We start from the raw sequence: 26,109 nt of genomic DNA, 5'->3' as shown, positions 1-26,109 counted from the left end.
CACATGCAGGTACAGTATGAAAAAGTGGACATCTTTCTATGGGAATGGTTTAAACAGTCTCATACTAATAACAAGTACTGGTACGTGTATTTTGTATTTATTGTACTGTTTAGTATTAAAGTTTTTTTTAAGCATTCTGACAGTTTTGTCATGTTATCTTTTTGTAGGTACTGTAACTGTAATCTAGCACACTGTCTAACCTGGCACAATTTTCAGGTCCCAAACTATGCCAGATTGTACAGGTTTTATTGTAGTTTTTATGCATCTGTGTATCTGTGACAGGGATGGTGACGTCAGGCCAGATGCAGGAACTGCAAAAACACAAAGGGAGATCGGGTGCAAAAGGCGCTGCAGAGCCGGTTATTTTTAACCAAAAAAAAAATAAACAGTTTGTAGCACTAGCTCCATGAATGGAGCATAAGTAATTTACTGCCTGTTGCTCTTAATTGAGTTTCAGAATACCTGGCCAGGTTAATTTAATTTCTGTTAAATTGCTAAATAAGTAATTTTGTTCTCATTTTTAAAGTGGGCCTTTCGGATTCCATAAGGTAAAATTAGGTGAAGCTATTTCAATTTACTGTTAACTTTTGGTAGGGGTTTATCTCTGCACTGGACTTTCTCTCCTGTTTTAACTGAGGATCTTTTCTTTAATTGCCTCATGGACATTCTATTTAGATTCAGGTGTTTTCCTTAATTGCCTTCGCAAAGGTCTTATTGGGCTTGATGTATCATTAAGTCTAAGTATCTTAATTGGTGGCTCTTTAAATAGGACTATTACTTCCTGGTGGAGAGGTTGGTTCCTTTTTTGCTGGGGTGATTCTTTTTTGGGTGTGGTTTTTTGTGGATGCAGAGTGTTTGAAGAGGGAGTTTGCTGGTCTGTAAAGGAAAAATCAGGAAGCAATAATCTTTTGGTTGTTAGAAACAGTATTTTCTCTAATCTGCCATTTTTCCAGTTTAAATTAACCAATTATCTAATCTCCTGCCAAACTGAAACTATCCACATCATTCAAATTGTTGATATGGATCCTAAGAGCAACAACAGTGACTAATCCAGTTATCATCATCACTTTTTGTCTTTTTATCTGGTTGGAAAATCCAAGCTCTACAGGACCAAGGAAGAACTGGGTGAGATCCCCTAATGGGGAGGAATCTTATTTTTTTCTGCTGGATTATCTGGGCTGTTCTGACTGTTTTTTGGAGTATTATCATTTTTGTTTATTGGGGATTAACGAGCACCCAGCACAGAAGTTTCATTTTTGTTGTGTTTCAACTTTTCTGTTTCAATTACATTTGCAATACGGATTGGATAATATTTTGGGACTTTTAAAGTATTGGTGGTTGCTTCATGGACATTTTTTTTTTCTTTCTATAAGGACTGCCTGATGGACTGTGGTAAACATTTAGAAGGGTTCAAATGCTGTCTGTTTAAAACTCATGTACTCCAAATGTTTGATACATCTGTCTCAAGTATAATATTCCACACATATTCAATAACATCTGCTATTTGAACTGTCTTCTGGTTTAATTGTCTTCCTATGTTCTATTTGGTGTAAACAATCCTGACTTACCCCGCAATTTTTCTTGGTTCTGTCGTGCAATCCTACTGCTTTGGAGACTTTTATTGTTCAGGGTAGTTTATTTGTTCAGGGTAGTTTATTTGTATTTCCGTCAAAAAATACTAGTTATTGGACATTGCGTAAGGATTGGGTTTGTTACAAGTTTTAACAAAAAACACTGCGCAAAATAAATATTCAAACAAATCTTGAACACATAAAACACAACAAAACTTAGGTCAGGTTGGGCAATTGCTTTCATTGATCAGGAACAGGGAAAACAGCAGGGTTTTTACACTGGTGACCATATCCGATTAGCAACAAATTAACCAAGTAATTAAATCGGGAGATGGCCACCTTCTAACCCGTTCTAAAATAAACATTTTCTTTAAATAATAAACACAACACATTTTAAACAGCAGGGCTTTGCCCCTGCCCCCTTATACAGTACCAGTCAAAAGTTTGAGTACACTTGCTGGAAACTAGTTCACAATTGACAATGTTTTACATTGTATACGTTTCTGTAAATACTTGAAAATGAAAACACATGTTACAATATACAAAACATAAGGAGTATCAAAGCAATGTTTAAGAGAACTGAAACTTGTCTCTAAATCTTGGATTCCTCAAAATAGCCACCCTTTGCCTTAATAACAGCCTCACAAACACTAAGCATTCGGTTAACAAATTTCGGCAGGAAATCACCCGACATGTCTTCCCAGCTCTTCTGCAGCAGTTCCCAGAGATGTAGGGCACTTGTGGGTAGCTTTGCTTTGACTTCTGTCTAGTTCGTCCCAAACAAATTCCATGGGATTGAGGTCTGGAGACTGGGCAGGCCAGGTCACAAGATTGAGTTCTCTTTCAATTTGAAAATAGCAGTCAACTAATGGGTATCGCTGTCAGGTGATAGGATTATGCTACGTTTAATATAAAAGCTGCCTTTAGGTCTCTATAGCTCTGACATCAGTGCCCCGCCCCTTGGGTGCTGTATGACTATGCAGAGTGTAGGAAGCCCAGCCTCTTGCTTTCAGTTGCTGATCAGGATTGAGCATAACTTATTTGTTGTTCTACAACACTCTGATTATTAAAAAATAAAAGATCAAATTCAGTGTTTGTACCCTCTATTTCCTTAATTGTGCATGGGAAGCTGGCGGCTGCCCCTTCCCCGGGTTTATCTCGCTGAAAAGCTAGTTACGTTTGCTGAGCGCAGACCGCAATTCACTGGGCTCGTTTGAATTTTGTGCCTGCCTTTAGCTCTCATTCGGTGTGCTGGCTGGCACTGCCCCTTAAACACTCGGCTGAGCCGCTTATCCGAGCGTTCTCGCTCTTTCAGCTTGCTGACTCTAAGTCTGTCTCACTATTATTATTTATTACTTTGAGAGCTTATTGTTATTACCTGTAGATTTTATTAGTTGTACTAACATTTGTTTTGTTTTCTTTCAGAGAGAAACACGAGGTGTGTGTATGTTGGCCGTGGACCAGACGGAACACTATAGCAGCGATCTTTTTAGATCATAGCCTGCTCCAGACACTAGCTGCAAACAGAATTTTTTCCCTGTGTGTTGGCTTAGATTTCCCGATCTAAATTTTAATCTGGTTTTCTGAGGGATTATTCCCCAACTGTGTCTCGCCACACTCTCGCAGCGACACGCGCTCAAGCGCACCCGTACCCCGTGCACATCCTTGCCCATGTGCACCGTGCACTGTGCCGTGCACATCCTTGCACTCCCTTGCACACCCATGCCCTGTGCATATAAAGCACATCCTTGCCGTGCACGCCTGTGCTCCGTGCACACCTGTGCATACCTGTGTAGCCGTGCACTTCCGTGCCCATGCACCCCCTGCACACCTGTGCCCCATGCACAACCGTGCCCGTGCACCCCATGCATACCCGTGCAAATGCGTGCGTACATCTATCCACGCACCTGTGGCTTGTGCGCTCTCCATGCGCATCTGAGCACCCTGTGCACTCATCGTGGAACATCTGTTCTGTGCCCGTGCACTTATCATGCACCCTGTGCGCATACTAACTCCTGTGCACATTTGTACCCACTGTGCAACCCGGGCAAGTGCTGTGCGCTATGCCGGGTTTCCATGAATGCAGCTCTTGTAGACGAAAAATGCCCCCAGAGGACCTGCATGAATTCTGTGTTTCATGCCTGGGTCCAGAACATGCTGCTTTGGCACTGACCGACACAGCATTCAGCGCTACCTGCGGGAAGTTCCAGAGGCGGGTCCTAAAGGCTAGAGCCAACAGGGCAGTAGGGCTGGGATCTCCTTCTAGCAGGAGATCTCATTGTCTGTTCCCCCTTCAGGTGGTACAGCATCATCTCCTGCCCACCTGCAACTATCCAGGACACCCTCCCTGTCTCTCAGGCGACGCTCTCGTTCACCTACCAGGAGCGTGGGGCAGCTTTGGTGCTTCCCTCCTAAGGAGCATTCACCTCCCGCGTGGAAGCGTGTGCGCCCCAGGTCCCCTAGGGACAAACAGCCTAGCGGCATCTCAGCCCTCACGGACCAGACTGGTCGTTTTAATAGAAGTGGTAATGGGACAACAGTCACTCATGTTGAGTATGTTGTTGGCCCATGGCACCACGGCTGCTCCAGTTCCGACTGTTGAGCCTGAGCTTGAGCTTGAGGCCATCTCGGACTATGAAGAGGAAATTCTCTCTCTGCAGGCGTCTGGTGACGATGAGCTTGTGCAGGAGGGACCTTCTTGCAACTTGGTGGATGAGCTGCAACCGGAACCGGAGGTATCTCCAGGGCCAGTGTTTGTGGCTTTGGTTGAACGAGCTGCTCCACGTCTACGGATGGAATGGAAGGGCTCCTGGTTCTCCTCAGTTAAGCCAGTACAGAACAGGACACTGCCCCCTTTCCCCGACTTTGTCAGGGAGATCCAGTCTTCCTGGTCCAACCCAGCGTCAGCACCTAGCACTGTGGCTGGAGCTTGGGTTTTTTTTTCCATGCAGGGAGCGGAGGGTTCTGGCTTGGCAGCCTTCCCCCCGGTGGACTCCTCCATTGCGGCCCTCACACAGGCACCAGACATTGGACCGGCCAAGGACCTACAATGTCCTAACAGACAGTGTCGGACAACAGAGATGGACCTCAAGAAGGTGTATGCCGCTTGCTCCCAAGCTGCTTGGCTTTCCAATGTGTCGAGCATGCTCTCTGTCTATCAGGCCATCCTTATTAAGGAGCTCCCTGATATGGTCACCGTGGCTCCCAGACAAGAGCTGAACAAGTTTTCTGAGGCAGTCACCAGACTGGCCCAACTCACGGCCAGAGTGGAGGGCCGATGCGTTGCAGCGCTGGTGGTCACCAGACGGCAACTCTGGCTTTCCCAGGCTAGAGTTCAAGAGCAGGACAAGTGCTGGCCAAACGTTTTGCCCCACAGTGGAGGAGATGCTTCAGAGGACTCTGAAGACCAGGGAGGCATCAAGGCAGTATGCCCAGCTGCTTCCACGGAAGCCTGACTGCTAGGGCTTCCCCCTGTAGGGACGACAGCCAACGCCCAGGCCTGCTCATGCGCCTATGGCATGCCTGGCAGCACTTGTCCCGCAGTGCGGTCGGCCTGCAGAGTGGCAACTGGCGCCCTAGGCAGTTTGGCTGTTACTGTGGTAGCAGCCCCGGCTGGCTTCTCTTCGAGCAGTCCACTTACTGGGCCGACTCAACCATGCCACGGATCTCATCTCCAGAGGAGGTCCCCGGGCCTCAGAATGGCGTCTGCACCCCAGGGCGGTGGAATGCATCTGGGAGTGGTTCAGCAGAGCAGACACAGATCTCTTTGCCTCGCAGGAGTCTACACCCTGCCCTCTGGTTCTCGATGAGAGACTTCGACAATTCCTCAGGAGTCAACGACCTGGCTCACGAGTGGCCCGCTTGTATCCTTTATGCCTTCCCACCGATACCACTGCTCCCTGCCTTCCTAGAGAAGGTCAGGGTAGAGAAAGCTACAGTGCTTCTGGTGGCTCCTTGGTGGCCCAGAAGGACCTGGTTTTTGACCCTGGTGCAACTCCTGCACGGCCAGCCGAGGCAGATCTCCCTGTGGACGGATCTCCTCTCTGAGGCCCTGTGACCCGAACACCCAGCTGATGTAGCTAAGGGTCTGGCCCCTGAATGGGAATCCCTGTCAGCTCTAGGGCTGTCATCAGCAGTTATTGCCACTATTCAGAGCGCAAGAGCTCAATTTAGCAGTTATTTCAGGACTGGTGACTGGCCTATGGCCAGGACCCAGTTACCTGCCCCATGGCAGTTATCTTGCAGTTTCTCCAGAGATTATTAGATGACGGTAGGTCCTCTTCCACATTGAAGGTGTACCTGGCAGCCATATCTGCTTGTCACACGTGCATAGATGGGTTATCGCCTGGAAACCATTTCCTAGTGTCCCAATTTCTTAAGGGTACGAGGAGGCTACGTCCTCCCAGGACATCTAGCCTTCCCTCATGGAGCCTTGATGTGCTGCTGAAAGCCCTTACAAAAGCCCCATTTGAGCCACTCCACACTGTGGATCTGAAGCTCATGTCCTTAACGACTGCGTTTTTGCTGGCAATTGCTTCAGCAAAACGGGTGAGTGAGCTGCATGCACTTTCAGTGCACCCTTCTTGCACTCGCTTCCCTGGAGACTGGTCTAGAGTCTCCATGCGACCAGACTCGACTCGACACCCGAAAGTAATATCCCCGTTCCACATGAACCAATTTGTGCAGTTGATGGCATTCCATCCTCCTCCCCTCTCTTCTCTGGAGGACCAACGGTTGCACATACTCTGCCCGGTGCGGGCATTGAGGTGCTATATTGACTGTACAAGGAGTGTCAGACACACCGAACAGTTGTTTGTGTGCTATGGTTCTAGGAAACTGGGTCAGGCATTGTCTAAACTGCGCCTGTCCCATTGGGTAGTGGACGCCATTGCTCTGGTTTATGAATCTGCTGGCTTTTCCCCTCCGGGGCAATTGAAGGCGCATTCTACCAAGGGTACTGCGACGTCCTGGGCCCTCTTGTCCCAGTGTCTGAAATATGTGCTGTGGCTAGCTGGGCTACGCCACACACTTTCATGAGGTTCTACAGACTGAATGTGCTGGATTCCTCTGCTCCACTCTTTGGAGCTTTGGTCTTGAACTCTATTATACCAGTGGAAGAGACCACTTGGTGTTAGTCTGGATTAGACGGCTGTACTCTTTGAGTATGCTTTCCAGCGTTACCCATGAGGTAAGAGTATCCCGGTACGATTTAGTACTGTTAAAGACCATCTGTTCATAGAACAGCGTTAGGACATATGTCTTTCGAACCACACGCTGAGGCGCTGTTCCGTGTATTTTTTAAATGTAGACCGATCCTGTCCTACTGCCGCATGGTCTCCCTCTCGACTGCTTTGGTATACAGTACCCATTAGTTGATAGCTATTTTAGAATTGAAAGAGAACGCAAGGTTGTGGATGCAACCTCGGTTCTCTGAAAGAGAAAATAGCCATCAAGCAGCGAGGTCGCTTCAGTAGCCCTTGCGGCCTAAAGCAAAAGAGACTGGGCTTCCTACTCTCTACATATTCATTCAGCACCCGAGGGGCGGGGTGCTGACATCGGAGCTACGGAGGCCTAAAGGCAACTTTTATATTAAGCTCAGCATAATTCTGACCTGACAGCAATACCCATTAGTTGATGGCTATTTTCTCTTTCAGAGAACTGGGGTTGCATTCGCAACCTTACGTTGTCCTTCACTTTCCTTCTTCGCCAGATAGTTCTTGCACAACTTTGAGGTGTGTTTTGGGTCATTATCTTGCTGAAGAATAAAGGACTGCACAACCAACCATGCTGGTTGAGCTTGCCATGGACTTGGTAAAGACCACCAACTCTGTCACCAGCAAAGCAACCCCAGACCATGACACTGCCTCCTCCATGCTTGACAGTGGGAACCTCACATGCAGAACTCATGCACTCACCCTCTCTGCGTCTTACAAATACTCTGCGGTTGGACCCAAATATTTCAAATTGACACATCGGTCCATAAGACCGACTTCCACTCCTCAAACGTCCAGTTTATGTATTTTTTGGCCCAGGCAAGTCTCTTCCTCTTATTCTGCACTCTTAACAATGGTTTCTTTGCAGCAATTCTTCCAGTTAGGCCAGCTTCATGCAATCTCCTCTGAACAGTTGATGTTGAAACATCTGTACTTCTAGTAGCATTTAGCTGAGCTTGTATTTCAGGGGCTGTTAATCGCTGGTTTCACAGACTTGTGACTCGAATTAACTTGTTCTCTGATTCTGAGGTCACCCTTGGCCTACCTGACCTTGTTCGGTCCTCATGAGTGCCAGTTTCTTCAAATCGTTTGATGGTCTTGGCCACAGCAGTTAGACACTTGCAAAGTTTTTGCGATTTTGTTTTAAAGATTGACCTTCATTTCTTAAATTACAGACTGTCTTTTTCTTTGCTTAACTGAGCGTATTTTGCCATTTTCTGCTCCCTTACATTCAGGAATGACAAACTTGTGCCTATGCTACCTATATTTATAGTAATCATGGACCCTCACCTGTTAACAATAATTGGTGACAAAAGGTTAATTGGGTAATATGCTAGTTAACTCAGAACATGTAACAGACACTTTTATACTTAGGCCAGTGTTCTAACGTCATGTTATACACATTTCAGACTTGACTGACTTGGGCCTCAGACTGTAATCATTTCATTGAAATTGACAAGATTTACATTTTCATTTAAAAATTAAATTTGTGAATGCAATTCACTTGTGATTATCAGCTTATAAGTACACATCATATAATTAAATATTAAGCGTTTATAGACAAGTTTATACAGTTAAAAGCATAGATAATCATGAAAAACCTGGTTTCAAGCAGGTGTACTCAAACTTTTGACTGGTATGGTATATGTGCCCCTTTTTCTACCGCCCTGCCACATAACCCCCCGGCCCCAATGGCCACCTCTCCGCTTAGACCCAAAGTCCCAGTCAATGCTCCGGCCCAGGAACAGGGGCACCGATTGGTCCATGAGTGACAGCCATGGTGGGAGGTCCTCCTCCCAACCCAACACTAACCATGGCCAGGCTGACCGTGCACAGGCTGGCTCCTCCAGCCAAGGCAATCACTGCTGCTGATGGAGGGGGTCTCCGGACCTCTCCCCACTTCTTCGTAGCCTGCAGCTCCACCTGTTGGGGCTCCGACCACAGTATTTCCTGCCCCGAAGCAGAGTTGGCAGCGTCTCGAGACGACGCAGTGCTGGCATCGGCCCCAAGCGAAGCAGAGATGGCAGCAACCCTAGGCGAAGCAAAACTGCCAGCAATCCCAGAGGAGGCAAGCCAGACAGTGACCCCTGGCAAAACAGAGCAGCAGGAAACCCCGGACGATGCGGAGTAGCAGGCACACCCGGGCGGTGACGTGCAAGCATCCCAGGTTGGTGATGTTGGTGGTGGAGGCAGAGGCAGCTCCTGCTCCTCTCCTCTTGGTGGTGGTGGGACTAGCAGGCACGCTTACTCTGTTGGTGGCGACGGGAATGGCAAGCAGTACTACCACAGCAGTGGAGGTGGAACCAGCAGACATTCTCCCTCTGCTGGTGGAGGCGGGAACAGCAGGTAATCTTCCCCTGCAGGTGCCTTCAGCCCTGGACCTCTGTGCTTCCCCATCTTGGGCTGTTGAATTACCGACTCCCCACTTCTGGGTGCTGGACGGACCAAGTTCCCCCTTCTGGGTGCTTGACTTTCAGGCTCCTCGCATTTGGCCTCAAGATGTTCGGGCTCCTCCAACTCCAGGTCCGTGTCTTCTCTCTGTCCCACTTCTCGTAGACCCAGTCCCCATTGTTCTCTATCACCTGCCTCGATTCAGCTGACCATCCGTCCTTCAGTTTACCCGGACTTATTCAGGTAAGCCACTAGTTATTTATAATATCACCCTTGGGTTCTTTTTTTATACTTAACTAGTATTAATAAAGGTATTTTGGACTCAATATAATTATTCTCAATTATTTTCCCCATTGTATGCAATCATGCTAAAATGTCATATCTTAGTTCACTTTCAGCTACAATATATCAACAATTTTCAGAAATTGAGTCACAGATGAAATCAGAAATTGAGAAGACAGAAATGATGCAGTTGTTCAAAAATTCTAAGAAACTGAGAGGAATCAGAAATAAATTATCAATCATGAATTACAATTTAACTAATTCATGTTTTTTGTGAAATTTAAATACTATCAATTAACTAATAATTGATATATATATATATATATATAATATATATATATAATATATATAGATATATATATGAATATATATATATATACACTCACTACGACGTTATCAATACAAAAATGTTTTTTCTGTAACAATTCCATAAGGTATTAGTCTGTGTGTATATATATATATATATATATATATATATATATATATATATATATATATATATATATATATATATATATATATATATATATATATATATATATAAAAAATTAGTACACCTTTATAGTAGGTACCATAGGATCTACAACAGTACAGTACAACAGTATATACTATATCACTATAGTAACTATCATATATACTACAATACACCAGTACTACAATGGGTATTATAGAATTCTATAGATTCTGCACAAATACCATAGGTACAAACTACAGTAAATACTACAGTACATTCAATAGATCGTCTTTATGTGGGAAATAATGTATCCCTTTAACTTATGGCACACATTTGATTGCAAAACGTAACAGCCAACATACCTCTTCTTTTGTTTTCTTAGATATCACGCGGAACCAGTCTCCTATCATGCTAAGAACAGCAGCAAAGTAAGCAAGGCCAACCAGGATCCAAAACCACACAACCGGTTTATAGAAATCCAGGTATTCCGTTTCCGATCCACCTAAACAATAAAAAATCAGATACAGCTGTGGTAAAATCATTCTTTTCAAAATGGTTGCACAATTGAATCTTTCTCTAATGTGCGGAGACATTAGAATATATGTGCCTTTTGAAGTGGTAATGAAGTGATGAAGAAGCCTGTAGTGAGAATAGTACAAGGGCAATAGTGAGACTTGTTTTGTACCCCTTTGCAGGTTTTGTATGTTTTTTGTATGTTTTAAAGCGTATATCCCCTCAGGGCTCTGGATCCATAAACAGTCATAGAATGATGTGTTAAATATATAAAACAAATCAAGTTTTGAAAATCATGAGTTTAATATATGGAGATTATGTTGATATCAAAAACAAATGCTGCATCTTGCAGCTCAATTCATATTTGTTGGCAGTCATTCTGTTGGACTTACAATATTGGAAATGGAGATTAGACTTTTCACCCTTTTAAATTTTCATGACTTTCTTATCATTCATGAGTGAATCCATTTTCTTCCTGTTACCAATTCTATTACATCCTTTCTCATTTTGGCATTTGATCTCTTTCGACTGGTTGATTTAGAAGCACTAAAATAAATCATTTTAAAGCTGTCAACAGTATAAGGATTTTTAATAAATAATAAAATAGGGTTAGTGCATTATTACTATATTATATGATCACATCAACTAATGTTGCTTTTGTCCTTTATGCATTACTGTAATATATAAGAACATAAGAAAGTTTACAAACGAGAGGAGGCCATTCGGACCATCTTGCTCGTTTGGTTGTTAGTAGCTTATTGATCCCAAAATCTCATCAAGCAGCTTCTTGAAGGATCCCAGGGTGTCAGCTTCAACAACATTACTGGGGAGTTGATTCCAGACCCTCACAATTCTCCATGTATATACAATGGTGGTTATTAAAATGCAAGTTATCTGACAAAATAATTTTTAGTGTCACCACTGTATATTAATATTTTGTTTTAGTGACATAGACAATGGTAGTTCAGGATGAGGCATATGACTTTGGTAACAAAATGACTGCCACTGGTCACAGGTAACACATTTTTTAAATTTCCCCTACAATAACAATTGTTTAAATTACAGGTTACATAACAAAGGTTATTTCATGAAGTGTTCTCCTTACCTGCTACAAAATCACCAAACCCAATAGTCGTTAAGGTGATAACAACAAAATAGATGGACTCAAGGGTACTCCAGCCTTCTATATGTTGGAATATGATTGCAGGGATGGCTACAAACAGCAGGCAACCAAAGAGGATGAACAAGACGGTAGATATCACACGTATCTTGGTTTGGCTCACGTTCCATTTCTGCAAAGCAATAGTGGGTCACACAGTATGTTTCAATGTTATGTTATGTTTCTAGCTTAACGTCATTTAATAATCACCTGTCATTTTGTTAATGTTTCAAGAGAAGCACAATATATTTTAGCTCCCAAAATACCAAATTACAACTAAGAAATAAAAAAAGCTACTGAGCTCCAACTTAATAAGTTTTGATATGTATTACTCCAATCTTGTGTTCAGTGTCTGCAATACTGTAAAGCCCAACATACACAAAGACATGCTTCAATATGGGATATTTCTCGAGTAGACCTGGGGCTCATTTGTATATACCAATACAATCTCGGAAGCAGAATAAACTGCACTAGAATTTCTGTATAATGTTGCTTACGCAACTCGATCGTATTACCTGTTGTATTCTACCTACACCAATTTACCTGATGTATAAATGCGACAAGTGGATCACAGTCATGTCCTGCATTTGAACTTTGAGTAACATGGCTGCTCTAATGCATGCTGTGTGTTTAAGACATTGGCAGAGACAATTACAGAGACAGAGGGCATCAGCTCACAGAAATTAATAGAAGATGTATGCGCAGCATCTTTGGTATCCTTTCTGATCAAGAAATTATACTGAATTACCACTTGAAGAGGGAGGATATCCAAAAGCTTTTAAACTTTTCTGTTTGTGAGCAGGCAAACAGAGACATCATGCCCAGTATCTTAGTTACTTTAAGATTCCTTGCCAGCAGTTCATTTTGAAATGTATTGGGTGACACACTGGTGATGAGCAGGGCATAGCCACAGTATAGAAAATGTAACCACTGCCCTTAAAAAAAAAAAAAAAAAAAAAAAAAAAAAAAAAGGATTCACAGTACATTAAGTAGCCAACTGTATGAGAGCTACAACCCATTAAGGAAGGCTTTTAATCCATGTTATGGCAGTAGATGTTACAAAAATTAAAATAAAGGCACCAAGAGAAGATTACCATTATATACAGTTCTGTGAAAAAGTATTTGCCCCCTGTCTGATATTCTACATTTTTCACATTGAATTTGGTCAGATCTTTGTGGGTTGTAGTAGTATATAGAGGGAGTCAGAGAAAAAATGACACCAAAGTTTGGTGCTTCTTTCAATTATTTGGTGTGAAGGTAACCAAACATGCAATCTTCAGGTGTGAAAAAGTTATTGCCCCCTCCCCCTAGTTAACTCAACCCAATTAAAGGGATAATTAGCGTCAGCTGTTAGAACACTTTGGTTAACATTCAGGCCTGATTTGGGCCAGCCCTGCATAATATAAATCTGACTAACTTTGGCGCTTACCATCAGAGTGAAGTTGTCAGCACACAGTTTCTAGAGGCACAATGCCACGATCAAATGAAATAGTTGAAGAACAATACATTTAAAGTTTTGGAATGGTCTAGTCAAAGTCTAGATCTAAACCCCATTGAGATGTTGTGGCAGGACCTGAAACTAGCAGTTTATGCTTAAACTCGCAAACGTCACAGAGTTGAAGCAGTTCTACATGGAGTGGACCGAAATTCTTCCACGGCGCTGTGGGAGACTGATCAATAATTGTAGGTAGCATTTGGTTGCAGTTATTGCTGCGTAATCAGTTATTGAGTCTAAGGAGACGATTACTTTTTCACAAGGGGGCTGGGTGTTGCATAACTTTCTTTAATAAACAAATGAAATAAGTATCAATTTTGTGTTATTTGTTCACTCAGGGTACCTTTTATCTAATATTAGATTTTGGTTGAAGATCTGATAACATTCAGTGTCAAAAATATACAAAAATGCAGAAAATCAGACAGTGGGCAAATACTTTTTCACGGTTCTGTATGTCGCAAAGGATACAATTCATTAAATGTGCAAACATGCGACCACAGACTCCAAATTACAAATGTGGTGGCAAAGTGGCCGAGCTCCACAATACAGGTATCTGGGCGAATTGTGGTGTTAAAGACAATGGAGAGGAGGGTGGCTTTCATAGTGGCTGACTGTTGGAACAGTGGATACCCCCTTCTTCCAATTTTACTCACGCACCCAATTTTAGCCTTGTATATTAATTGCGGAATAACAGTTGGTTTTTTTTTTAAATCTGGGAATTTCAGTTTTTTTGTATTGTGGAAAACTAGGATCCCTGGTGATAACTGGTTGAAAAAACTTTCGTATTTGAGCTTACAATCTCGCAATAACGAACCAAGCTCCTGGCTTCTAGTTTGCGAAACATAAGGGGCACTTAAAGTAGCTAAAAATATGTATGGTTTAAAACTGGAGTGGTTCTCTTTTCAAGTAATAAATAAATAAATAAATAAATAACCTAGGGTGTTAAAGCATGGATATGGATATATCAAAGTAAGACATAAAAGGCTAGTTGATGGATTTTGAAATTCAGAATTATCACAAAATGCAAAAGATCCATAGAAAAATGAATGCTTTAGAAGGTGATGATATTGCATAAAGTTCAGTGGATATTTTTACAACAGAAAAAAATAGCCATAACTGTCTCGTTGCCAAACTTTTTTTTTTTTTTTTCTCGTCTGCACTAGATCAGGGGTTTTTAACCGGGGGTATTTCTAAGGGTCGGGGTATCCAGAATGACTTGGAAATTCACAAATAAAAATGAAAGTAAAAGAAAATGATTTTCTAATGGTATTATCTAAAACACTGTGTATAACTATTTAATGTTTGTTTAGCAGCTCAAAGTAAACTGCTCATGATCTTTGCTGTTTTCAACTTGTCATATCAGTGAAGTGCAGTGTTTCTGCATTTTTATAGAAGTATAAATGCTCCAGTAAACATTAATAGTAATCTCAATACTTTTTTTGGTTTTATTTATTACCGTGGCTGCATTTTTGTAGTAGCAATAGGGGCTGGTTGAATGTTTTCTTTGTTTGAAATGGATACATTTTTTACTTGCAAAACGAAAACGAAGGAAGAAAGTGCAAAGTGACAAAGTTGTACAGAGACCCTTTGGATAATTTTTATGCTAGATTTAATTAAAACAAAAAAAAGTTTCATTGTTAGTTATAGCTTAATCTTGAGCTTAATGGTTTTGATATTGTAAACTTTTTAAATGCCCACATAATTATGCTGAGGTAGGGAGTAAATGAGAATGTGATAAACATTTACAGTGCAGACTCTTTTCTACTATTTATAATGACCTTGCCGAATAGGAAGTGAATACAAGTGTTTCCAAAGAGACTCCTGAATACAGTGGGGAGTCAATTATCTGATCTTTAATCAACCGAGTTCACCTATAATCATGTGATGAACTACGTGTGATGTATTTAGTGGTCGCAATCCCAGGTATGGTAAATTCAGCTCCCGAATCCAGATTTTGGGATTGCATTAAGGAAACTCTGATTCTGTTTTTACCCATGATTTTCCCTTGCTTCATTACGTGTGCTACTCTGCTGCATTTAGTAACTAGGCAACCAACTCCTGCAGCTAAAATTAAAACCACAAAATGTGTTTGTGTTTTAATGATATATATATATATATATATATATATATATATATATATATATATATATATATATATATATATAATATATATATATATATATATATATATTGACAAAAAGGAGACAGAGGAGACATTCAGTGTATATCTGCAGTTCTACAATTAACTGGAATGTTTATTTGTCTTATGAAAACTGCATCGAAGGAAGCAATATTTTTCAGTTGCTATTTTTTGTTCATTTGCCTGTATTTGAGCAAATGCGGTTTCTTGATTAAACATAAAAAAAAAAAAAAAAATCAATACTTAAATGCAGGTGTTAATAAGTTAAGGGAACATTTTTAAACAACGCTATTCTTGTAAATGCCAACAGTTTTACCAGGATCTCATCTGTCCGTGACCACATTTTTATTTTACTTTTTCATAGACACTTACGTGTCATGTCAGGTTTTAAATTGTTGCAGTTAAGCAAATTCAAACTTTAATCTCGTTCTTTTCTTCTATTTCATCAGTAAGGGCTGGAGATAGTGTCTATGCTACTGAGCAGCTAAGAACTGTTATTTTATTGCATTTCAATTGCACGTTATTACAATGCCTTAACAGCAAATATCAAACTATAGAAACATTTTACTGAATTTTTGAAGCTTAATGATTGCTAGAGTTCTGAAATGTGCCAAAGTTGTACTGAATTGTCTTTAATTTTCAAAGTTTGGTATATGGTGCGTTTAATTACAGTATTTCATTACACCTAACTGTAGGTGTTGAAGTTTTACAAATTGCATTAATTTAATGATTTGTAAAGCTTTGTTATTTTGTATGCTTAATGTGATATAATGTTGCTATCTATCATCATCAGTAGGTACTTGTGTAATAGGTACAGTTTCAAATAAAAGTTGAAATCCCCTTGTGACAGGGTAGTCGAGGGTGGTGCTGTCAGGACAGGAAGTACACAGACAATAATGCTGGTGTAGGGAAGCGCTGCGACGTATTTATTAATGAATACACAAAAGCTTTTAACAAAAACAAACAAAATGGCTCGAGGGCCAAAACAAACTGACAAAGAATAATTCTAACCAGTATGGTGCTGGGAAGCTTCCCAGTACGAGTAGCAATCGTTTTCTTTTTTTACTTTTGTTTTAGATCTTCTCCACTTGCTCTCATTCTGGCCTCTGAACACCCTCCTTGAGCATAGAAGCTGCTGGGTTTTTATACATGCGACCACCTCTGGATTAACAATAAATGAATCAGGCCAGAGATGGTCACATTCTGCACAAGTTTAGTGGATGGGCTTTTAACACCATCCACGCTACCACACAATAATAAAGTCTTTTTTTTTTTTATAAAATCAACACAAAATGCATTCAAATAATACCTAAAACAATACACAAACCATTATTTTAAATGCACACACAAATTCACCCATTTCCAAACAATACATTCTTTTTCTATGCAGGGCTTTGCTCTGCCCCCTCTAAATTATGTGCAGGGCTTTTCCTCTGCCCTGCCACACCCCTTCACTAGATACCATTACTATCATGTAAAAAGTACCAATTTCGTTAAACAAAGAAAAAAGTTAATGCAGTATTTGTATGAATAAATGAATGCAATTTAACAACTGTCAAATATTGAAGCAGGTTATTTATTTATGGTATACTGGTTATTTAAAGTTTGTAACAACAACAATACTACAATGACTACTACGACAACTTATTATAATAATAATGAGCTTGTTATCTGAATGTTGGGTAGTGAGTGGTATTCCACAAACATTGTTTAATTTACTTCAAAATAAATTAAATGTTTGTTATAACACACACACACACACACACACACACACACACACCCCTAACGTAGGCCGTGCTCCGGCTTTGCTAGCTCCAGCTCCACACTGGCCGCTCCAATGCAGCTCCAGCTGCTTTGGAAGTTTTCCCATGCCTTCCTGCAAAAGTACTATAGCCACCAGAGATGTCATTTTTGTCACAGTTCATGATGTTTTACTTTTGGTTGAGGAAAAGGATCTTCCAATGTTTGTTTCCTTTCCAGCACACAAAAGTGTAGAAAGCAATGGAGCATCAGGAAGGTCCAGTTATTTTTTCTCGGTGTGTATGTTTAAAACTTTTCTTTGGCCTACCAAAGTCCTTTCTGATGTAGTACACCATATTATACAAAAAAAGCTTCTTTAAACTAAAAAAAGAAATAAAAATTGCAGCGAGATTGGAAAATTCTGCCTGTCATAAAATACTGTTTCATTGCGAAATCAGCTTAGAAAACATGATTTCTTGGAATTTTTAGTTGCTCAAATATAACCTTGTGAACGAACTAGGCCTACAAGAATAAAGATCACACTGTGTGATCTGGAGACTGAGGTAATAATCAAAGTAATCTGTAAAATATCAGCTCTCCGTGTTTGTCTGTATAGTCCGTTTTGTTTGTCTATTTATTTTGGCAAAAGTGCCGTGTCCTGTGTTTTGTTTGTCTTTACAACCTTTTATTTTCTGTCTGTTCATTATTAGATTGAGTTGGGTGGAGCTGAGCGAAACCAATTTCCTGGTTCCTGTTTCTGGCCTGACGTCACCCACTACATCCGTCTTTGTGACAGGCGATAACTTTTTCACACCTGACAATTGCATGTTTGAATACCTTGCACACCAAACAAATGAAAGAAGCACCAAACTTTGGTGTCATTTTTTTTTTTCTCTCAGAATCCCTCTATATACTGCTACAACCCACAAAAGATCTGACCAAATTCAATGTGAAAAATGCAGAAAATCAGACAGGGGGCAAATACTTTTTCATGGCACTGTATAGCTTGGCAAAAATCTCATTGTGGTCCTGACGACAAAAGGAAATAATCTCTGAATTGTGTTGCTCTGTAAGCAGTAAAAACGCTGACAGTAATTTGCTCCTCAGCTCTTAAAAAATGATGTCTGCAAACAGTTTTTACCAACATATTATAAACTGGGTCAGGTATATCCTAGTATATTGGATGACAACGAAAGGTAGTCTCAGAATGCTAGATACAAGAATGCAAATTTTAGCTTGTGGTTCCAGTATTAGATACTGTACTGGACTGAAGAGTGAAAAACGCACATTGTAAAAAGCAGCCGTTAGTAAAATAAACCAGATATGGGAGCAAAATGTTAAAACAGTTCATTTTCTCAGACAAGGCTCCTGAATAAAAAGTGTTCCTAATGCAGTATTCTTCCTGTGCTCAGCTACACTGCTTGTAATTTCAAAGCCACCACTAAAATCCACGGCATTATAACAGTGAAATTAGCTAAAGCATGCAGCCCCAGGATCAATCCTGCATTCATCTACCATAAACTACTTCCCTCACTCCTCTGCTATGGAGATGCGAGTGAGAATGTCAAGCAGGTAGTTGAAATTATACCACTTCATCTATTCTATTTGGTTAAATATCACCCTCCAATTGTCTGCCTGTTACAAACAAAAAAAAAAAAGAATGTCAATTGAGAATCTCTCCACGAGATCAATGGATTAAATAGTTAATAACCACAATTCAAAGACATGACAATGGCTACAAATTAAACATAGGGTTGATTCAACACATCCGACAAAAAAAAAATACGAAGCTCATTCATATTGTATTTGTTTTGCAGCTACTGTACATGGCTGAAGTTACATGTGATAGTTGAACAGATTTTGTGCATTTTGCCCTTGTGACTTCATAATCTAACTCTAACAAAGAGGTTTTCGGTAACAGTGTTGCTTTTCTCAAACGGTACCCAGCAAAGAAGGGTATTGCACATAAAAAATGAGGTGGAGCTAATTGAAGATGGTCGCACAGACACTGAGGCCCAGATTTATAAAAGGATAAATACATAAACATGCAATTAATATGTGATTTGCGGGGGCAATGTCTCTGTGCGCTTTAGCCCCTGATGCATATGTAATTCTGTATATGTATATATAACTGTGGAGCATTTCTGAACAAAACTGCAAAAATTGGGAGGGGATTTTGCAAATCAGGTCTATTAACCCTTTCCGGTCCTATGTCGGACCAGGTCCGACATTACAGTTTTCCCTGTCCAGTCCAATGTCCAACATCATCAAAAAGACACAGGTCTCTAGTCGTTTTTTCTCTGCAAAACCTTTCAATGGCTGAGTGAGACCGATAGGAGCCGTATGAAGCCGAAAAAAAGGGGCATATCTTATTGCCCCATGCACCACAGAGATAACGTGGACATACAAAGGAGATTGAGCACTGGATGCAGAAGCAGCTAAGAAAATTATTGAGGAGTTTGGTGATAAAACAAGTGATCAGAAGAGGATTTATCAGTATGCATGTCTACAAAGAGGTATGTGAAAAATACAGTGAGGTTTGGCTGGAGATGCAGTACTGAGTGTACTTTTGCAATTCAGTGCCTTTTAAACCTGTTTTACTCTGAAAATATTTTAAACAACACGTGTAAAATAAACAGCGTCTGTGAAAATAAATTGAACCTGACGTGTCTCAAGTGCTGAATAAATGGACAGTTAAGGGTTAAATATTCTATCTAATTTATTAAAGCTGCCGGTAATTGCAGACCTCGTATTTGCGTGATTATTGTAAGAACTCTGAAAAGCAAGTGTTCATTTGCCACAGTCAGACAGTAGGCTATATAAAAGACAAGATGATGAAGGAGACTTGTCTGTAGCAAGAAGGATACATTGTTTTCAAGCACAAATAAACATTTAATAACATTTTGGAAAGTGCTCATTTTTTAATCCTTCTGATCAAGTCAGTTTGTAAATTAGGCAAAAGAACGGTGGAGGGCATTAAGAAAAGATGGAATGATATTCTGAGGTGCACTAAAGAAAAAGTCTCATATACAATGAGGGCTCATCCTCCACCATTATTATATGGCTACAGAATTTATTTTTTGTAATATGGCATTCTGATATTTAACAATACTGGTTCAAGCACTATTGTTAAATTCGAGTTGGAAAGAAAATGGTAAAAAAAGGACGGAGGACACAGTTAGTTTGTACCAAGAGCAAGTACAGTTTTTTGACTATATATACCATACAGATATGCTTTAAAATCATACAGAGTAAGAAATATAGACAAATATAAGAAATAGGAGAGTTGTAACTGCATATGACTTTAAGAAGATATAAGTCGTAGTTAAACTGAAGACTGTTTGTATAAAGCTGTATGCAGTTATTGCTGCTGAACATATTGCTTTACAACAATGGAAGGATTATCCACCAGTTTGACTGCCATGACTGTAAGTAAATAAAGCTTATTGTTTCTGAAGTTTGAAAAGTCTGGAATTATTGTATACGAAACAAGACGTTGAACTAACATGCGAAGCACAGTAACTGGCTGATGCGTCGTAATGTATAAGCAACCTAGACTACAAACTCTGAAGTAGTACATTTGTTTATTAAGAAGCCATCGCACATTCCATATTTTATTTATTTGTCCTGGTGATGTATTTCAAGCTTGTAACACATCTTCATGTGTTACAAGTACTGCTTGTACCAAAATCTCCAATTCCATATTTGTTAATTTCAGTTTTTGCTTCTGAGCATCCTCATCACCATGGCTAGTACCAGGCTGAGGTATTTGTGTGCAATTCATTTTCTTTTGGAATGTGTAGCTTACACACACAAGGTTGACCCAAACCAGCTATTTATTGTGAAAGGTGTGTAATTCTTTTTTTCAACTTTTTCTTGATCTATATTCTTTTAAAAATGCAGTATAAGCAACATTTTTCTTTCTTTTTTTCTAATGCAAACCCCTGTCAAACGAGTGGCAGATACAATGGATGCAAATATCCCTTCTCCGTTGAACCAAACTAGGGGAAAGAAACTCAGAATGGAGGACATACACACGTCGGGTTCAGCTTCTGAGCTGCAGATAGAAGAATCTCAACAAATCTCTGTCTCACAAATCCGTGTGCTGAAGGAGGTGATGGGTGGCATGCTCTCAAGGGCATCGGTGAGCTGAAGGAATTCACGTCTGGTCTTATTGTCGATATCGGGCCCTACGCTCTGACATGGACTCTGTACGTAGTAACTTGCTGGAGGCAGAACACAAAATAGATGTGATCGCCACCACGATGCAGATGCTCAATAGGAGAGTTGACATTATGAAAACATTGCAGTGGCAGTACAGGAACGACAACAAAGCTGCTATACAGGATATTTCTTCTCTACAGTCCTCTCTGGCTGAACTTGAGGTCCAAAACAAGAGATCTAATCTCTGCTTGATGGGGCTTTCTGAAGGGGCAGAGAAATGATGCAATTTAATTTCTTCAAGCTGACCTTCCAAAATGGCTCCCTACTTTAGCCACCCAGAGCCCTATAGAAACAGAAAGGGCGGATCGCATATACAGCAGTTCCAAGACACAGAGAGACAGACCTCATCTCCTAATCTTCAAACTACTTTGCTTCACCTTTACTAGGTTCTACAGACTTACACCATGGACCCTCAAAACCCTGGTTTTAGAACTAGTGTTAAGGATGGCTTCCGAGCTGACCCTTACAACACAGGAATAAAGTCAAGTTTCTCCCTAAATTTTTTATCCCTAGCTATTTGTTACTATAGTTTCTAATGGTAACGCACAAGGCAGCCTTAGCTTAGTTTTGGAGCATTCCAGTAGTTCTGTAATATTGCCCTTGCGAAGGCTTTGGTATGCTCGTCCAATAGGTAATGGTTACATTTCGTACTTGAATGGGAACATTAGGTTATAATCATAACCCTGGTTCCCCGAAATACAAATGTAACCAATAACCTTCAAGGTCGCTGCGTGATTGAAGGAAAAATGACGCTGAGGTTTGCAAGCGCTGTCATTTTATGCCCTCAGGGACAGGCCATGACTGCATCACAGGCTCAGCTGAGCAGCTTTGGTATAGAATATTCAGGTTTTGGGTCTTTAGGCGGTAACAACCCATTCAGTAATGGTTACATTTCTATTTCAAGAAACTAATAACCTAATGTTTGGACATATTCAGAAATGTAAATAGATGGACCACATCTATATAACATACTAACCTGTTTCTTTGTGTATGCTGGGCTTAACTGATCACAGTAAAGGACACTAGAGAACTATTCTTTTTTACTTCTAATCCGAGATGGTTTCGGTCAAACATAACATAAACTGGGGGATAGTTTCCTTAAAGGAAGAATTAAAGACACTGTAAAGTACAGTTTTATTATTAACATTATATATGAAATCAAATAATATAAAACTGATATTTAATATAGACAGAGCCGTAGGGAAGGGAACACTACTGTAATGTAATTTAAAAGATTGATTGGTGCTTTTTAATGCAGTAGTTTGCTAACCAGATTTGTAATGAATAGTCTAAATCAGTTTGAAATAAATATTCTAAATCATATGGATTTCCTTTCCTAATTAATGAAATATTGACTGAACAATAATAATGGATTTGTGACTTTGTGGAAGATCATTCAAACCCCTTCAAAATCGCCAAACAAAAACAAATAAACTATTACCTATTATATTCCCTCATGCCTTTTCGTACCTTTTTTGAAAATTACATTTACATATAAACCAATGGATGTTAAAGTAATACTCACAACAAATATGTCTTCAACTTTGGCTATTCCTTTTCCAAAAATTGTCCCCAGCTGATCCCCAACTCCAGCCAAAAGAAACCCGAAGAGTGGAATTCCCAGCAAGGCATAGATGATACAGAATATTCTCCCGCCTCTAGTATGTGGGGAAATATTTCCAAAGCCTACAAGAAGAAAATCTGGTATTAGTAAGTATATATGAAACATGACATTGGCAAGTTTGATCATAGATTCAAATCCTGCTTTCTGGTTAATGAAACTGAATGCAGTATTGTTTATATCAAAATTGCATATGCAATAAGCAAAGGGTTCTGTCTATATAATATATATATATAGATATATATAATATATATATATATATATATATATATATTATTATCTTAATAGTCATCATCAGTAGTAGTTGTGTTATTATTATTATTATTATTATTATTATATAATAATAATTAATAATAATAATAATAATATCAGTTTAAAACTAGCATTGTGTGTTGTGCAGGTTCCATGAATGTTTGTTGTGTGCAAGTATTTGCATGCAGGTAACAGTGGGTCAGTTGCAGAGTACCAAATTTTGTCAATTTAGTGTGTCTAACAGCTAGTGGATTAAGAAGGTTTAGTCCACTTGATTGGACTAAAGATAGTACACCTGTTAATCCTGATTGCAGCGGTCCAGAAGTTAATCATCACAGGTGTATCCTCTGCCAAATCAGACTAAACAAGATCCTGATTACAGCTTACCAAATCAGATTTGTGATGATCCTGTTCAAGTGGATTAATTTAATACTGTGAAGGATAAGGCAACTTAGTACGCTTGCCTGTTCTAAGCATTTATTCGCTTATAGTTTTTGGCAGATGCAGCTGCATTTTCTCTCTGAAATGACTAGTACATCTGAAAACTTTAAGTACATTTCTTATGTCCGTCATGTTTAGGATCAGATGCGTGTTAATAAAGTCTTGCACAATATACATGGGCCCTACATTTAAAATAAACTTTTTAATCATATACCTTTGAATTTCAGTTTAACGCAATACAATTTCAGTTCATATGCTTTAACTATAAACAACTACTAGTACATTATCATGCAATTACACTTTTCTGTGCCTATGCAGCAATATCGACATCTTAAATTCATGACCCGCCAGTTTGAAATGTGCACAAAAAGACATGAGATTTATTTTTACTTAATCTAAAAATGTATTTTATAGATCGCACTGGCATAAAAGTCGCTCCCCCCTTTTTGAGACTTAATTTTTATGACAAAACTGTGTGTGTTTGAAATACTTTTTTTCCTCCTACATGTTCAACACCAATAAATAAAAAATACACATGTTTAGTTTCGAAATAACCCTTGTTTGCAACATTTTATTCCATTAATAATTCTGCAGTGTTGTTTTTAAACTGCTAATAGAAACTATATTCTGTTTTTTAAGTCCATTTATACCTATACAAATAGGTATAGCACTATTACCAGTAGTAACAGTGTAAACCACTGATAAGTGGTACTTGAATGGATTTAAAAAGTAATCATTAACAGAGCACCAGTAAGTACAATCAAGTTATACATCCAACATCACATCTGTATTAACCTATTTTAGTTTAGCTTATCAACTACCCAAACACTTCAAGAACATATATTTGCATTACTGAACATTTCTTTCCAAAACCCTACTTGGACAATATAGTTCCAACTGCATTTTAAAGAAAAATATTAAACGGTGTTGCTTGCATCAATTAAAAAAGCAAAAAAAAAAAAAAAAAAAAACATTAAATTAAACAGTGAACCATCTAATAACCAGTTAACAAAACATCTTAATGTGTGCATATGGTGCAGTACAATTGCATTAAACTTCCAGCTGCACAATAACACATTCATTATTTTCTTAATCAGTACCATAACCACACACATACTTTGTACCACTACACTGCACTGATATGAAGAACAAGTTATAGTATATATTAAAGTCATTGAAAGTACTCAATTCAAACTAAATGTTTTTTACATCGGGCCATAAACACTTTCCTCCTTGGACGGAAACAGGAAGTCGGCCATCTTGGAGGAAGCACACAGCTGCACATACACAAAACGATTCCCATGCGATCAGCTGCGGGCCAGGCAGCGATTGGTACACCGGGGCGCCAGGTTGATTACAGGGAGGAGTTGAGTAGTACAAAGGGGACGCAGCTACGCTTTGTGCTGAGAACGTAATCTACAGCCGGAGCGTTGTAGTTTTGGATTACAGGTTTGTTTTTGTCTATTGCAGAGGATAAGTAGGGCACCAGGAGCTGACACTACAGAGCCAGCACACCCCCTGAACACTTCCTTCACTACACAGACAGACAATCACCACGATCCCCTGGATTTGAAGAGCACAGTTTCATGCACAGTGGACATGGATTGGGGATTTATTGTGTACTTTTTATTTGGGTTTGCAAGACCACTGTGTACTCCTGATACCACTGTTGGTAGAGGGCCAGCTGTTCTTGTATTGATTATAATAAACCTCGATATTTTGGGAGGAATACTGCCTTGACAGTTATTCATTACCACACCACTCACATCGGGATCACACCATATTTAAAATTTCTCTTTGTTTTTGTGTCCAGTCAGATACTGTTTTTTTCAGCATTTCGATTGCCATGCTTTTGGCAAAGCCAACAATGCGCAATTTCAAACCTGTTGTGTAGCTATTTTTTTATTTTTGTCTGGCTGTCCTACTTAATTCCATTGGTATATTTTTGTCTGTGGCACTGGTACAGTAGTTTAATAGAAAACCCGCTGCATACATCGCACCAACATATTAGTCGATCCCCCCCTTTTAGGGCCCCCAAAAAATGCCCAATCGACTTATACAATGGTTTTTCTGGTAAACATGTTTGATGTAATATAAAATGTGCCTTTCTTTTGGTACAGGGATCCCTTTATTTATTTATCTGACACTGAAATCCACATATCGGCTTAGTAAAGAAGGGCTTATACAGCTAAGGCCACAAATTTAGCATCACCTAGAATTTTAGGCTTGAGACATAATAAAAAAATTAAAAAACTATATGAACATCCTTTAGATCTGTTATTTAACATCATGTAATCAAAGAAACTACAAAATGATATCACGCAAAAAAAAAAATACTGTATAATATGGTATATTACCTCATCATTTTTGTTTTTTCAGAGAAGTGATAAATAATGTTAGGTAATTGCCATAACCCTGGTTCCCTGAAAAGAATGACAACCATTCCCGAATGGAAAAAGCCTCTCTGACCCGTCAATCACTGAGTCCATAAAAAAGCTGCCCTATCAGGGCCCTGCTGTGAGGGGGAAGTCCCTCCCACATCCTGCTGAAGAGGGACGTCCTCACAGTAGCATATTGCCATTTTCGAAACTGAAGGTCAGCTGGGGACATGAC

General features: G+C 39.8%; 1 protein-coding gene across 1 annotated transcript in view; it reads right to left on the bottom strand.

Annotated features, from left to right (window-relative positions):
* Window positions 1-26,109, bottom strand: part of LOC121316412 (potassium channel subfamily K member 2-like) — a 75,629-nt gene that overhangs the window by 4,274 nt on the left and 45,246 nt on the right. The window contains exons 4-6 of the mRNA XM_041251483.1: window positions 22,708-22,868; window positions 11,530-11,716; window positions 10,274-10,413 (exon numbers count right to left, since the gene is read on the bottom strand). Coding sequence (XP_041107417.1) covers window positions 10,274-10,413; window positions 11,530-11,716; window positions 22,708-22,868 — 488 coding nt within the window. The remainder of the gene's footprint in view (window positions 1-10,273; window positions 10,414-11,529; window positions 11,717-22,707; window positions 22,869-26,109) is intronic.

This window comes from Polyodon spathula, chromosome 5, assembly GCF_017654505.1.
Source record: "Polyodon spathula isolate WHYD16114869_AA chromosome 5, ASM1765450v1, whole genome shotgun sequence".
Classification (NCBI taxonomy): Eukaryota; Metazoa; Chordata; class Actinopteri; order Acipenseriformes; family Polyodontidae; genus Polyodon; species Polyodon spathula.
This window is presented reverse-complemented; position numbering and strand designations above follow the sequence as displayed.